The 14,537-nt window shown below is 37.2% G+C and overlaps 1 protein-coding gene across 1 annotated transcript in view; it reads right to left on the reverse strand.

Annotated features, from left to right (window-relative positions):
* LOC142337779 (ATP-dependent RNA helicase DDX19A-like) overlaps positions 1-14,537 on the reverse strand; it is a 58,940-nt gene that overhangs the window by 22,986 nt on the left and 21,417 nt on the right. Inside the window, exon 2 of the mRNA XM_075387288.1 lies at positions 11,273-11,323. Within this exon, the coding sequence (XP_075243403.1) occupies positions 11,273-11,314 (42 nt within the window). The 5' untranslated portion in view covers positions 11,315-11,323. The remainder of the gene's footprint in view (positions 1-11,272; positions 11,324-14,537) is intronic.

Raw genomic sequence — 14,537 nt, forward strand, 5'->3', positions numbered from 1 at the left:
CCATCATTGTGCTTCCCATGGCTTTGACTATCTTTATTTCAAAAAAACTGTGGAATTATGATTTTGCTCCTGTGTTTAGTTCTCTCACATTGACTTGAGCTATCATCGCCATTCACATGATGCATAAGTAAACACATCAGGTTTCTTTCTTTCGGTTGGTAGGTAAAGCAATTTCTGTTTGACATTAAGTTTTCATAGAGCTTTTGCCAGAGTGATTTTTTATCCTAATTTATTGTTAACTCTACTGTCTTCTCAAGTACTCTCGAAAACTGCAAATTTCTTCAACTTTCTGAGAGGAGTTTTAATTTCATAATTTATGGTTTTCCATTAAAATAAAATTGAAATTAAAGAACATAAAAGGCGTTTTCTTATTGTAATGACAGCTAGTCACACTAACAGAACGATTATTGACTGCCTTTAGTGTTCAACAAGACCACGTGCATGTTTTCAAGGGTGTTCAATGTTTAGCAAAGGCATTACATGACTTCCACTTTTTCCATAGAAAACTAAAAGGATTTTTGAATATTACAATTAATTTTTTTTTGCCTATATATGAGATGCTTGCTGTTTTCCAATGACACTTATGTCAATCTAATGAACCGATTGGCTCTTTAGCCAACGATTTTTACCCATATAATTTCTCATTTCGCTGTAATTTGCATTCTGCTGTTGGTCTAATGGTTTTCTATTGCAGAACAACTAAACTTGTTTAGTGCTTTCAGTTTGATCCAACTAAAAAAACCACTAAAAAATGTCTCATCGGCTTTGTAATTACCATAACTTAGCATACTGCATGGTATAAAATTGTAGTGTATATTTTTTTACATAGATCTGTTGCTTTTCAAATCATTTGACAAAACTTTGAACTTTGCAAGCGTTTTGTTAATCTATCTTTTTTAACTGGTATGGTAACTCTCTGTTCTAACGAGTTCCTAGACGGATTCCTCCTAATGCATAAGTTTTAGTGCCAGGATTATATTTCCTTTTTTACAAAAAGTTCTAAGTGCTGTGGTTCGTAAGCGTTCGGTATTCTGCTAGGATAAGAAAATTTTATAAGTTCTGAGGATAGTGAACAGTACTGAGTTTCACAAGATTGAATTCTACATTGAATGAATGAATCGTGCGGTGCACATCCTATTTATACTTTTTACTTACATTTTTGTCCAATCAGAATTGAGTTCATTCTATTATTAGATAGGAAAATTTTACAAGTTTTGTTTTGTTATAAGTCTTCATGCTCGATACTGCGGCTATCTAGAAAGCGTTCAGCCTGGGTTGGAAAACCCATTAGGTAATGAGTTTTAGTCTCTATTTCAGTTTTCATCAAATTTTTCAGTTGAGAATTGCTCAAGGTAGTCATTTTCTTCTATCGATTTATCTGTGCAAGTTTCGTTTGTGGATTTCTAATGTTGGCGTCAGTAGTAGAATAGAGTCCATTAGTTGTAGTGTGACGCAGGTGATTTGAAGTCAGATTTGCATAAAATTAATGGAAGTTTTGTAGTGAATATAATTGATGGATGTGGTGCCATAGTGTCCTTTCGTGATTGGATTTGTGGGCTCAGGGGGATATAAATTGACCGCAATTGAGGTAGATTGATGGAAGGGAGGTTTATTAATCAGAGATTGGAATTGCATTTGAATAACTAATGTGTTCTATTTACTATCGGTCACGAGATTTCTTTCAAGAGTTGGGGTAGGGGGCATAAATTGAACTAGTTTTTTTGTCTTTTATTATATGAAACGTTTGTTTTCATTATTCTGAAGCCTCGTTATTGTATCAACTGTGTGGACTGTTACATTTCAGACTAAAATTGGTATGTCGAGACAATTATTGGGAATAAAATATTCGAATGTGTTATCAAGCCAGTCAGCAGAAAGGTATGACTAAGAGCAATATGATTATGGGTTTCAATATGGTCATTTTCTGTATGAGATTTGATCGTTTAGATCAACACGACAGAGAACGGAATTGGTGGCATCTATTAAGAGTTTTAAGGGGGAGTATTGTAATCGGGAAAAACTAATAAGCATTGGATGGAAGGAAGTGCCTTGGGTAGATGGCACTGGTATTAATAATTGGGAGGGTCTGAAATCGAAATTAGTAAGTGAAGGGCGGGGGGATTGGTTGGTGCAAATGGCTGGCCTAAGGTGCAACTTGAAATAAGAAACGAGGAGATAGTGGGCCTAGGTAATGATTTCTGTAGAAGTGTTGATAAAATAAATAGCCTGTACGAAGTAAGAGATTTTCTGTCGAACTTGTCAAACTATGAACAGGCCTCGCGTATTTATACTGAGGTGTATCCCTATCAAGGTTTAGACGATTCAGTGGGCTGGACTTTTAATGTTAAGGGAATTTTAAATGGAAGCGTGCCCGAAAATTTGCACTGTACCAGAAGAGATGCTATGGTACAGTTTGGTCCATGGTGGACCCGCGCCCACATTGAAATAGGCGGTGATGATAGCATTTCGAAAACAATAGTGGGAGAGAAACTGTTCCTGATTTGCGGTAGTTACAAAACATCGATAGGGTTTGACAATGTAATGGGGACACCTCAGTATTTTATGGATTTGATTAAGCGAGGGCCTAAAGCTAGTGACTTAGGGACTGATATCTGGTTTTATTTATCAAATAAGTCAAGCGTGCTCTGTCAACCTTCCCTTTGTAGCCACGCTGTTTTGACTATGTCCGAGGGTGTTTCTCTAGTAACTGGTTGGGAGGCGCAAGATTTACAAAATGTTGATGTGGGTCGGAGAACTTTCAATTCCTTTGGAATTGGAGTACATAAAGGGGCTGTTAAGAAAATTTTAAATGATAAAGGAAAAAGTGGTTTACTCAAATGGGCTTTGGAGAGGGATATAAAAGTAGGCGGCTCCACTGATGTGACAGAGCACGTTCAATCATTAGTGAGAAATGATTTGATAATTAAGACTAAGTCATATAAGCGTAAGTCTAAGTGGGGGGGGGGGGGGTAAACGAAAAACAACCAGAAATGACGACCTCGTGGACGACGAGAGCACATTCGTCTATTCTTTTCTCCCGCCAAAGGATTCAAGTCTCCTTTAGGGTGAGTTGTGATTTTTTCGATATCGCATTTTTGCTCACTTTTCTAATGTATAAGTGGTTGCCCGATATAATAGGACTTTTGCTTCGAAGTCACATTAGTGCTGTTTAGATACTAATATAGTTAGGTCATACTAATTTGATGTAAAATTCAAGCAGGTGTTTTTTTCTCTTGTTTTTCAAATTTTTTTTTTGCGATCTCAATTTAAGTAGTTTGATCAATTAGTTGCCCGAAGTGTTTTCGCGGTTTCCGTGATAATAAAAATAAATTTAAAGCATTCGTGAAACAGTATTTAATCCAAAATTGAACAAATGAAAGAGGTTATAGAGCTAGTGATGGTATTAACTTATTAAAATTTTAAGTTTTCTGGTATACATATTTATATATATGCGGTATTTGAATTTGAGTTGCATTATAAAAGGTGTGAAGGTGATCGAGGTCGTTTGAATGATTATTCTTCGAATAAGTCGGCATCGTTATGTAGATCATATATGCCGTCAAGGGGATTTGTTGTTGGGTTCTGAAGTGAACTTAGGACATGATGATATCTGTTAAACTCGGGACTGAATGTTACTGTATGGCACGAATGGTCTGTGTCATACAGTTCTACAAAAAGCGAAATTGTGCCGTTGTTGCGGAGAATGTAATCGTCGAATACTCTGACAACCTCGTTATTTTGGATCCAGAGTTTGATTTGTAGGGAAAAGGGGAGGCCTGTCGGAAGATAGTGTCTGTCTGGATCGCTAAGTTGGAACCAGTTGATGAATGCCGCATTGCGGCCTTGTCTGACAGCGTGTGGAAAGTTGGGCATGTTTGTTAAATATTCGTGTTGATTAGCTCAAATTCTCCGTCTAGGAATTTTTCTGTGGAATTTTCTATAAAATTTAAAATTATGTTGAATGCTGGATGGTTGTTTTCAAATATTACTTTCTCCTGGGAGGTTTCAGTTACTGTGGATGCATAAAACAAAATTGTTTTGTCTGGTAATATTGCGTAATCGGTAAAGAAGCATAGCTTCAGGTCGAATTCAATCCAAAAATAAATGAAGAGAGGGCAGCGGGTGGATGTTTTCTCGAAATATGGAATAGTCTCCTCTTAGTGGTCGATAGATAAAAATTCGGGCGTTGACGATCGGGACATCGGCAAGTCTTCAAATGCTTAGTTTGAGACTGTTGGTGATGGGGTATGGTAAACTTGTGGCGGAACGGGCGAAGTTGAGGACGAATAATCTGAGATAATTTCAATGTCGGGAGATTCAGGATTGTCAGGGATGTTGTCTCCAGTCATTTCGTCGTCATTTGGTGTTGGATCTGCTGCCTCTGCTGTTGCGGGATATTGGGTAATGAAATTAAGATGGGAATACTGTGAATGATTTTGGATGCAGGTTTGGATTTCGTTCCAAGCGGCAGAGTTGTAAAGGATATTTATAGGGAACGTTGAATGGTGGACAATATCATTGATAATAGTTTCCTGCCTTATTTGCAGCTGGACTGAAGGTTCTTGGTCTAGAAAAAAGGCTATTCTGTAGCTATCTATGTAAGCTGGCAAAAAATTGTAATGGGTAAAAAGCGGTTGCTCTATTTCTAAAAAATATTCGAAAATCGGTTCGCTCATAGTTTGTTCTAAGTGTGCATAAATTTTTTTTGGTAGGATTGCGAAGGAATATTTGAAGTTGTAGCTGGCTTTTTCGGAGTTGTATATCGCGGGAAAATGAAAGTGGTGTTCATTTGTCTGTTCCTTTTCTTTTTTCCGTTCTGTTTTGGTTGGGTTTTGCCTGTTGTTCCTTCAATTTGGTATTTGCACTAAGCTGAACTGAGATTAGTTAGGCGCAATTTTCTTCAATGCTTGAGCTGATAACGAAGCCGCGCTCTGGAGGTTCTTGAGATTGGTAAGTTAATTTTTTTTGTTTTGTCCAAAATTCGTAAATTTCAGATTCCTTGTTTTCCAATGTTTGAATTGGTGCATATCTGGGGAAAGTTTATCTTAGGAAAATTTTAATCCGGGTTCCACGAGGAGCCCGAGGAACCGTTATTCTTTTTTTTTGAGTCCGAATTTTGGGCTGAAAGTTTGAGGGTCGTAGCTCTTCTAGTTTTCGAGATATCGCACTTTAAAGTTGGAATTTTTTTCCGACACTTGTAATTTTTTTCAAAATTAGCCTTCCCAAGGGAAAATTTTTGGACTTAGGCGTTTTTGCTTCTGAGATTTTTGTAAAAAAAAATTCTTTTTTTTCTTTTAAATGAATTTTTTTGTTCTCAGACGCTTCCGGTGTTTATGGTTCGAAGCGGGTATGCTCCGTAATGCGTGGGCAGTTTTGGTTGCGTATGGTCTGGTATATGAGTATAAATTGGCTGTGCAGTTAGTGGTGGAGGTCTAATAACATGTTCGACTGTTAAAGTGGGCTCCTCCGATCTTTTGAGGCGTCTGATGTAATCTCTCAAAAAGGTGTAGGGCGTGCGTACTCTTGTGCTGTCGGCATCGTGCTGAGTGTTGAATTCGTTTTTTATTTCTAATGGTAAAACAAGTGAACATTTGTGTAGTGGATGTTCAGGATGCTCTTGTAGATATTCGTAGTCATTTATTGCAACTACTTGTACTGGCTTTGTTTTTATCTTCCACCCAACGTGTGTTATTCGGAAGGGGAACCTGCGGTGTAGTTTTGCCCATTTGTGTAGAAAATGTGAATATGTAAGGTGCAGGAAAACACTTATCAAGAATGAAAGGAATCCAAATAATAATGACATCTGCCATGGAATGTATTCTTTCAGTCTGTTCTCAAGCTTTGGTTTCAGTGCTTGAATCTTCTCCAGTATTGGTTGTGCAATTTTTTCAATCGTTTGTGTATTAGTTTTTCTTGAATCAATTTGTTGAAATTGAGGCTGTATTTGGTGTAGAATTTGGATGTGCTTCTGATCTTGATGAGAAACTTGGTAAATCCTCAAGAGGTGGTAGCAAGTTAAAAATGGTACTGATTGGATCTGGTAGTTGGAAGTCAAGTCGTATTGCCGGTACCGAATCGCAAGCTGTAAGATCTGATCGTAAATGAATGTTTGGTCCACGTAATTGTTTTCCACATCCCAGTGTAATGATGCAAACTCTGCATCCAGGATGCTCCATCCTTGCTAAGGGATTGCTGCCATTCCCTGCGCTCTCGATGAGTGTGTAGTCGTCGCTTGCGGACGTAATTAACCAACGACCGAAGCCGAGATTGCGAGCCTTTTCGGTCAATGGTAATTCGATAACATCCAATTGACAGCGTTGCAATGCAAGTAGCTCGTCGTCGTGGTATAAAAGTGTGGCCATGCAAGACTGATAAGTCTGCTGTGTAGGTATGGCTTTTGTGCATATTGCATATTTTTGGGACCCAATACAATTTTCGAGCTCTTTGTCATCGATAAACGCGAGTTCTTCTCCGTCATCCGAGACGGCCATGTATTTGGCTTCTAGACGCCAAACTAATGCTTTGCCTGTATCCCCGTCTGGCATGGGGATGGGAATGGCATGTAGCACATTCATAACTGTGCTCTTTGATGCCATCGGTATGGCCAGTGTCAGGATCAAACCTGATTCTATTGCCTCAACTTGTGTGACCAATTTTGTCTCATAGTACGAGAGAATGTCTTGAATTGGTACGGCAAGTGACAATCGGTCCTGTAGACCATTTTGTTGTAAATGTACCATTTTAAGAATTTCATGGAGCTGCTGACGAGGTACCAGCGACATAGGTAATAGCTGGTTCATGAGTGGTGTTAGTGAATTCAAAACATTAATTCTAAAGGTGTACAGAGCTGCTCTGTAGGTTTTAATGTTCGCCAGAATTGTCTGAAAGATATTGCTTAAGACAAGACTGTGTTGGTTTACTTGTTCGCGTACATAAAGGTATTGTAGGCAGTTTCTCATATGGTGGACATTCTGACGGAGCGCAGTGAACTGCCCCTCTGCTAGCTTCCAATTCCTGTTTTGGGTTTTAATTATCTCATCATGCGCCTCTTTTATTGCTTTAAGTTCTCCCGATACCACAAAGAATTTTTCGTTCTGTGAAGTTGTTATTTGTTCAACATGTTCTGTCAGGTATTGGAGGTAAGCCATGGCTTGTCTGATGTTTTCTTGGTTTCGTTTTACCCGTTTGTCGCATCCGCCAAATACCGATTTGATAAAGCACAGGACTTTGTCTCCTGCGCCAATGCCAATTCCCAGAACTGCAGCGGCTGCAGCGGCTGCTGCCCTTGGTTTGCGAGAAAAAGTTGTGTCGGTTGCGGCGTGTGAGCGGAGGAGTTGTGACATTTCTATTTTTAAAGATTCGATATCCTGCTGTGCGAGTTCGTTTTCCCTGATAGCTTGTTTTGCGATCCATTGTAAGCCAGATGTTGATTCAGTCATGTTGGTATAATTGAGTGGGCAACCATAATTCTTTGAAGTCCACATACTTGCCAGTTCTCGAGTGAGATTTGTAAGTTTCGACTCTACTGTTTTATTGTAGACTGGGTAAGGGACTAGGATTTCTGTCTTTACAAATTTTTCTGTTAAGAGAATTTTCTGATGTAAGTTAAAAAGTACTCCATCTTTAGTTGCCACTGCTGGCTGGTTACTTGAGGTGGTTTGAATATTTGTCAATAAGTAAAGTAGGAAGCAGGCTATAGCTTGTTCTGGAAGGTAATTGAACATGGTGTATGAATGGGGTTGTTTTTTTTCCGAGTTGAAAGTGCTGCTGATTTCGAAGTGAGTAAAGTTGAAGAATGATTTTACTAGTTATTTTTGTGGTATATATAGTGAATACAAACGATTGTCATTGGGCAAGATAATAGCCAATAAGAGAAGGAGCAGTAAGAGGATGTCGTCATAGTAAAGAATCTTCTGTATCCGTTGCGTAGTCCAGAGTTTGATGAAGATTACCGTCAATTTGCTGTCTACGAAGAGTTAGTGGAATGACCCTCCTTCTGTTTGGTAAGATTGGACCTAAGTCTATTAATTCTCCGGGAGGTACCCTATGCCTTAATGGCGATGAATGCCTAGGACCTTGGAAGTTAAGGTCTGAGTCAGTTTCCGTTGTTTCGAAAACTTGATCTTCGAACGATGCTACCTCGTTATATTCTTGGGAGTTGGTTACTCCTGATTCGTTTGCTGAATTTCGTAGAGAATCTGTCTCAGGCAAGTTGTTTCAATCTTCAGTTCCTGATGTTTGTTCAGTTGCATCATTGTTTTGGGGCATTGAAGTGTTGGTTTCCGCAGAATTGAAGGTATCATTGATGTTTCCTGAGGCTATTGAGGCTATGCCTGCTGCCATTATATTCTCGACCGCTTGGTTGAAAGCAGGGTTATTGGTGCTTGCTAATGAGTTGAATGCTGTAGTGTGTGCTGGCTCTGGGTTTAGTTGATCTATTCAGAGTCTTCTTTTGACTATGGAGCATAGGTCATTGACTCCGACATTGTCTAGTTCTCTGAGAAGAACCTTCTTGTATTTGAAGGGCATCCCCTGTATGAATTGTTCTCTGATTCTTCTCGTCCTCTCGTCATTGCGGTCAATTCCGACACCAGCGTCATCGACAATAGCCAAGTTCGCAAGCCGCTGTAAGTCGGTGAGGAAATCGTCTGGTTGTTCTTTCACGGGGTCAAATTTTCTGCTCTGTAGAGCTCAAAATTACGCCGTTGGTCTGGACCTGAGTAGCGGTTGCGTAACTGTTCTAATGCGTCATTTAGGGCGTTTCGGGTGTTTTCTGGCAAGCGTAGGTAATAGTTTAGTGCGTTTCCGTCCAGATGTAAATGTAGGTATCTGGCTTGCTGATTATGATCCGCCGGAATTCTAGCAACTGCTATGCTGGCTCTCAAGGGACCTTCAAATTGGTCCCAATTTTCATTGGGTAGCCCTGCAAAACGTTTGAGTGATACGTGGGGTGGGTGCGGCGCGGCCATTGCGGTTGATTGTAGTGTTTTTATGAGTGAAACGAACAGTTCTCCTGCGGACCGTTTTCGTAAGTTTTCAGTTGGCAAAGTTGACAGACCTGGATGATTTGTTTGTGTGAGATACGTAGAGCATTGTTTTCTGTTTGAGCTTCTATAAGCTTATGTATGTCACTTTCTGTGATTGTGCGTTTTAGTAAGTTTGGGTAATTGTGTTTGATAATAAATAATCCGTATCTCTTGGAGATCGGGGGTACAATTTTGACGTCGGGAAGTTGCAACACGGCATCCAGAATTTGCCTGTTTTTGTGGGATAATTTTCCAAGAAGAATGAGCATTTGTGATTTCGAAGAGTTTTTTATTGTAAAGCTTCAGCTGTGGTAAAGAGTTTTCCGGTTACTTTAGTTTTGCAGAATAACGCTCTTAATCTCTGTCGCCATATGGTAACTCTCTGTTCTAACGAGTTCCTAGAAGGATTCCTCCTAATGCATAAGTTTTAGTGCCAGGATTATATTTCCTTTTTTACAAAAAATTCTAAGTGCTGTGGTTCGTAAGCGTTCGGTATTCTGCTAGGATAAGAAAATTTTATAAGTTCTGAGGATAGTGAACAGTACTGAGTTTCACAAGATTGAATTCTACATTGAATGAATGAATCGTGCGGTGCACATCCTATTTATACTTTTTACTTACATTTTTGTCCAATCAGAATTGAGTTCATTCTATTATTAGATAGGAAAATTTTACAAGTTTTGTTTTGTTATAAGTCTTCATGCTCGATAACTGGTTTCCTATAAGAATCAAGTTAATCTATCTTTTTTAACTGGTTTCTTATAAGAATCAAGTTAATCTATCTTTTTTAACTGGTTTGTTATAAGAATCAAGTTAATCTATCTTTTTTAACTGGTTTCTGATAAGAATCAAGTTAATCTATCTTTTTTAACTGGTTTGTTATAAGAATCAAATTATGTTGGTCATATTAATCCATGATTTATGTATAGTTTTGCGTTCTGAGGACTTCCACGGAATTTGTTTGACATTCTTTTTTAACGGATTGGCTCATTAACAGATTTTAACGATGTTGATTAACGCTTGTTATGAACACAAGTCATAACAAATATTTAGTTGTGTTTATGCTGGTTTTGAAAAAACAACTTTGCAAAAAAAATTTTTTAAGACTTTCAGTTTCCTTTTTTGTTTGTGTGTTTGTAAGCTTTAGTGACTAATAAACGCTGTTGCTGCAAAAACGGTGGTGGTCGGTGCGTTAATTTAATCAACCTTACGCATGTAGTTAGATACTTGTCCTTTAAACCATCTTGTATTATTCCTGGATCTTTTACTAAAACTTGATGATGAGCCAACTTTTATCCAGCTCTCATCAATTCCTTTTGCCTACATTACTCAATTTTTTACCTCGTTAGCAAAATCTTGGCTCACATAAAAAAATCTGAATTTTGAAATTTTATCAGTGTCAAGTATTTCAATTTCAATTGTTTTCTTTTCGCAAAACCAAATTTCTCGATAGTAGTTTGTTTTCAACGACAAAACTACTAAAGAGCTGATGAGATTGCGGCAATTTGGTGATTGTTTAGTTATACTTAATTTATTTTACCAAAAAACAATTAATGTCACAAATTCTAACGCGGCAACATAATTCTAACGCGGCAACACTGTGCCCATAACAGTAGCAAAATTATCACCAGCGTAAAACATTTCATTGTTAAAAAAGTAGCTTTAGCAGCTTTTACAGTGCGCCAAAAAGGATACATTACATCTTCACTTAGTTAAACTTCAAACTTTTCCTCGCGCTGTATATCTGTTTCTAATGTTTCCATTGATTGTAATTACATATCATGTTTTCTTTTTCGTCATGATTGCAACATCTTGATCAACAAGTCTCAACTATCGTCAGTAAATAAATCATTTCATGCTCCTTTTGATATAGATACATTCAAACTAATAATTTTCTCAACAGGGACGTTGAGCTTCTGTTCACGAGCCCACAAGTCGAGCAGTTATAATAGTCGAGCAAACATCAACTGTCGAAATAATGAATAGTTTTGCAATCGACATTAGTCACAATGTCCGATTTAATTATTGCTGCCATTGTAAAAATAAATCTGCAAAATGATTTCACATATCCAGTAACCGATCACGATCGGAAGTTAGTTTGAACATTCAAGGCAATTGTTGCTCATTTGCCAATCTCTATTCCATAAACAATTTTCACGGGTGTTATAGATTATTGCCGTTTAAACAAAGTGTCACAAATTTGATTAAACAATTCATCACAACTTTGAAAATTAAGTTCAACTTACGGTTGGTGCAGGCTTGCCCCGTCCTCTACCGCGCCCTATCATAGCACACCTGAAAAGGACAAAATGACAAATTGCTATATGCTGCGTCAAAACTGCGATATGGATTATTAGAATAGTCCTTCGAATAGAACCACGAATGCAACTCAAAAATAGAGCTTGATGGCTGAAGGCTTGATGGATGAAGTGATAGAGGGGTGGGTGAATCAATTGGGGTTAATAACAGCTAATAAATCTAGTCGCTATTTGTTAGCCCTCCCCTCTGTTTTTAATGAGATGTCAATTAAAACGGATCATTTGGATTTCATAGAATACTTATTTCCATGATCGTAAAGCAGTTCAAAAATATTTCGAAAATCTTTCTCAGCAATTCTCCAGCCAATCCTGGACTTAAATTTAGAAACGAATATGAAGTTGCAGAACAAGTCGAAAGTCAACTTCAAAAAAAAAGAGTATTAGAATAAATGTCACGCTACAAAATATCGTTTGCATTTGCCAGCACACAATCTTCGGAGCGGGGGATGGTATATTAGGCGAAAGCTCGATTATGCGAACAAAATTTTTGTAGCAAACAGTCGAAAATTATGAGCTAAAGTTTTGTGGACATCATTCAAATACCAATTAAAACAATTAAAGACTACTTTCAAATCCACTTGACGCTAAGAAGTACTCAAGTTACCCTAACAAATGTCTTTAATTAAAAAAAATTAACACAGGCCTTGGTTATATTCGGGCAAACGAATTTGTAAAAATACGGGGAAAAGAGTAGAAAACATCAAAAAAGTTTCCATCGTTTTATTCTAAAAGCTTAGAGCTACCAAAAGAATTCGAAAAACGTTGCTATAATTGATGGATGGGCCTCAACTGAAACGCTGCAAAACTCATTTACTTATTTCAAAACGCGTCGCTGTGCTTTTGTGAGCTATTATCATGGAGAGACAATTGTTAGGGACACCTGATTCCTTTACAGCACCAAGTGGATTTTGGAGTACTGACCTTAAAAGCTTTAATTGGTATTCGCCTAATGTCCACAAAACTTTAGCTCCCATTTTTTTACTATTGGCTACAAAAATTGTGTTTGAATCGTTGTCTAATACCCTACGCCACTTTCGGAGCATCAGTGGTCAGAAAGAAGCAACAAATTTGTCACATTTTAGAACAATTGAGCTGAAAAAGGCAAAAGGATCTGTGGGATCAAGGATCTCTGATATAATAATATAACAGAGTGAAAAAAACATGGATGTGCATCAAATTATGCCATGAGGTTATGATAAAGTCAAAATGTAAGCCACATTGAAATTATCTCTACCGCTCAGTTGATAATAAACAACAGTAAAATCACAGAACTAATAAAAATGGTTTATAGAAACAAAGTAATTAAAAGGCTCCCCATGACGTGAAAATCAATTGGCAAGAAAAATTTTATAACGTCAACTCAATACCTTATCAAATCAGACACACTAACTTTTACTTAATAATAAGAATTCGAATTACTTTTTCCCAAACATCCATGTTTGCCGTTTTTTCCACTTTTTGTTTAAATCAGCACAAAATTCAAAATCATGATACCTAATAATCAGTATGCTTCTAAAACGGAATCAAATCTGCCAATCTGTTGTAAAAAAAAACCAAAGACATCCAACATAAAATTATAGAAAACTTTGTACTTTGGCTTTTGGACGCCGGATACAGTTCAGTTGCATTTAGCGCTCCAAATCAATTCTAAATTTAGCTTCAATACTGTAGAATAAGCTTAGCATTAAACCAAGATGACATGAGCACTAATGAACTCTGATAATCTGACGCAATAAAAATTATTGACTCAGCCTCGTTTTCCTACTCAAGTCTACGAAAACGTTTCGCTAGAAACTAGACAAAATACTAGAAAATGCAAAGCTTTTTGTCGAATGATAGGAAAAATTTTGGAGAAAGAAACATAAGTTCTTTCAATACACTATAAAGAAATTTTGATAATAGATGATATCGTACTATGAAAAATTTTTGACAATAGATTATCAAAAAATTTCTAGACAGACTTGAGACAACAAAGAACCCGTTTTCGAATATTCCAATTTTATTCAATACGTCTGCGAAAAGCTCCATTTTACAAAATAGAAGTATTTGCAATTGAAGAACTTTTTGATCAAAATGGAAACTTTTCTTAATAATTGCACTAATATCTTTGTTCATCTCCTTGATTTTATTGAGCTTAGATTGATTTAGCATGAGTGGGGATAACTCTTCAGCAAATTCTGTTTTTTTTGTAAATATTTATAACTGAAACATTTACTGTGACAATACGAATATCAAAATATTTCATCAAAGAATGAGTTCTTGAAATAACTAAAATGAGAAAAGAGATTTTACGCTCGGAGGGCTAGAGATATTTGAAGAACACCATCGTTAGCCATTTGGCTGAAAAGAAGCCTGCGGCATTGCATTTTACAGTCATAATTTTGGATCGTTTATCGTGTCTTAGAGCTTGAATACAAAAAAAACAGTATTCTAAGATAAGAATTTTTTCCAGATCTTAATTAAAGAATTTTAACAAAAATATTGATGAAAAATGAAATTGGCGTTTTTAAGGTTGCCCAATAATAGGTATCAGATGCTAATGTCATCAATTGTTTCCCTATCGAAATAGAGTTAAGAGCTGTAGATAGCAAAGGAGTATTGAAATCAATTGACGGAGTTGAGGACTGCCAAAATAGCTAAAAGTAGAGTTAAGCCTTGCACAATATAGCAAAGGGCATAGAAATGATTGGGTGGAGTTAAGGACACTATCCATGAAAATTATTCAAAAATTAAATATTTAAAAATTAGCCAAAAATTCAAATCCGTTGTCATTTATTGACAGAATTCAGCTACAAACATCACGAATGAGCGTAACAATTAGCGCCACGCGCATGAAAGCAGCTAAAAGCTGCATTAACGTGTAATTAACAACAGCCTTCTGAGCTTTAAGGCGTGAAGAAGTGCAAAACGAAAGAAGACGAAACGAAAAGAAACTACAATATAACTACGCTCAGCTTGCAGCTGCAAAAAATGTCCCAAGCATCACTAAGTACTCCTATATATCTTACTCAACGATGCGGGAGCATTTTCTCTTCGAAATATGAAAAATAGGGTCCCACAACAGTCGGGTTTTGTGAAAATTTTAACTCGACTTGTAATTTATTTGACGAGAAATTGAGAACGAGCAGGAACAGATAGTGAATTTCGCTTGTGATATTTCGTTTCCTATCCACTACCCGAATAATGGGTAATG

The sequence above is a fragment of the Convolutriloba macropyga genome, chromosome 4, assembly GCF_964194025.1.
Source record: "Convolutriloba macropyga chromosome 4, txConMacr16.3, whole genome shotgun sequence".
In the NCBI taxonomy this organism is placed as follows: domain Eukaryota; kingdom Metazoa; phylum Xenacoelomorpha; order Acoela; family Convolutidae; genus Convolutriloba; species Convolutriloba macropyga.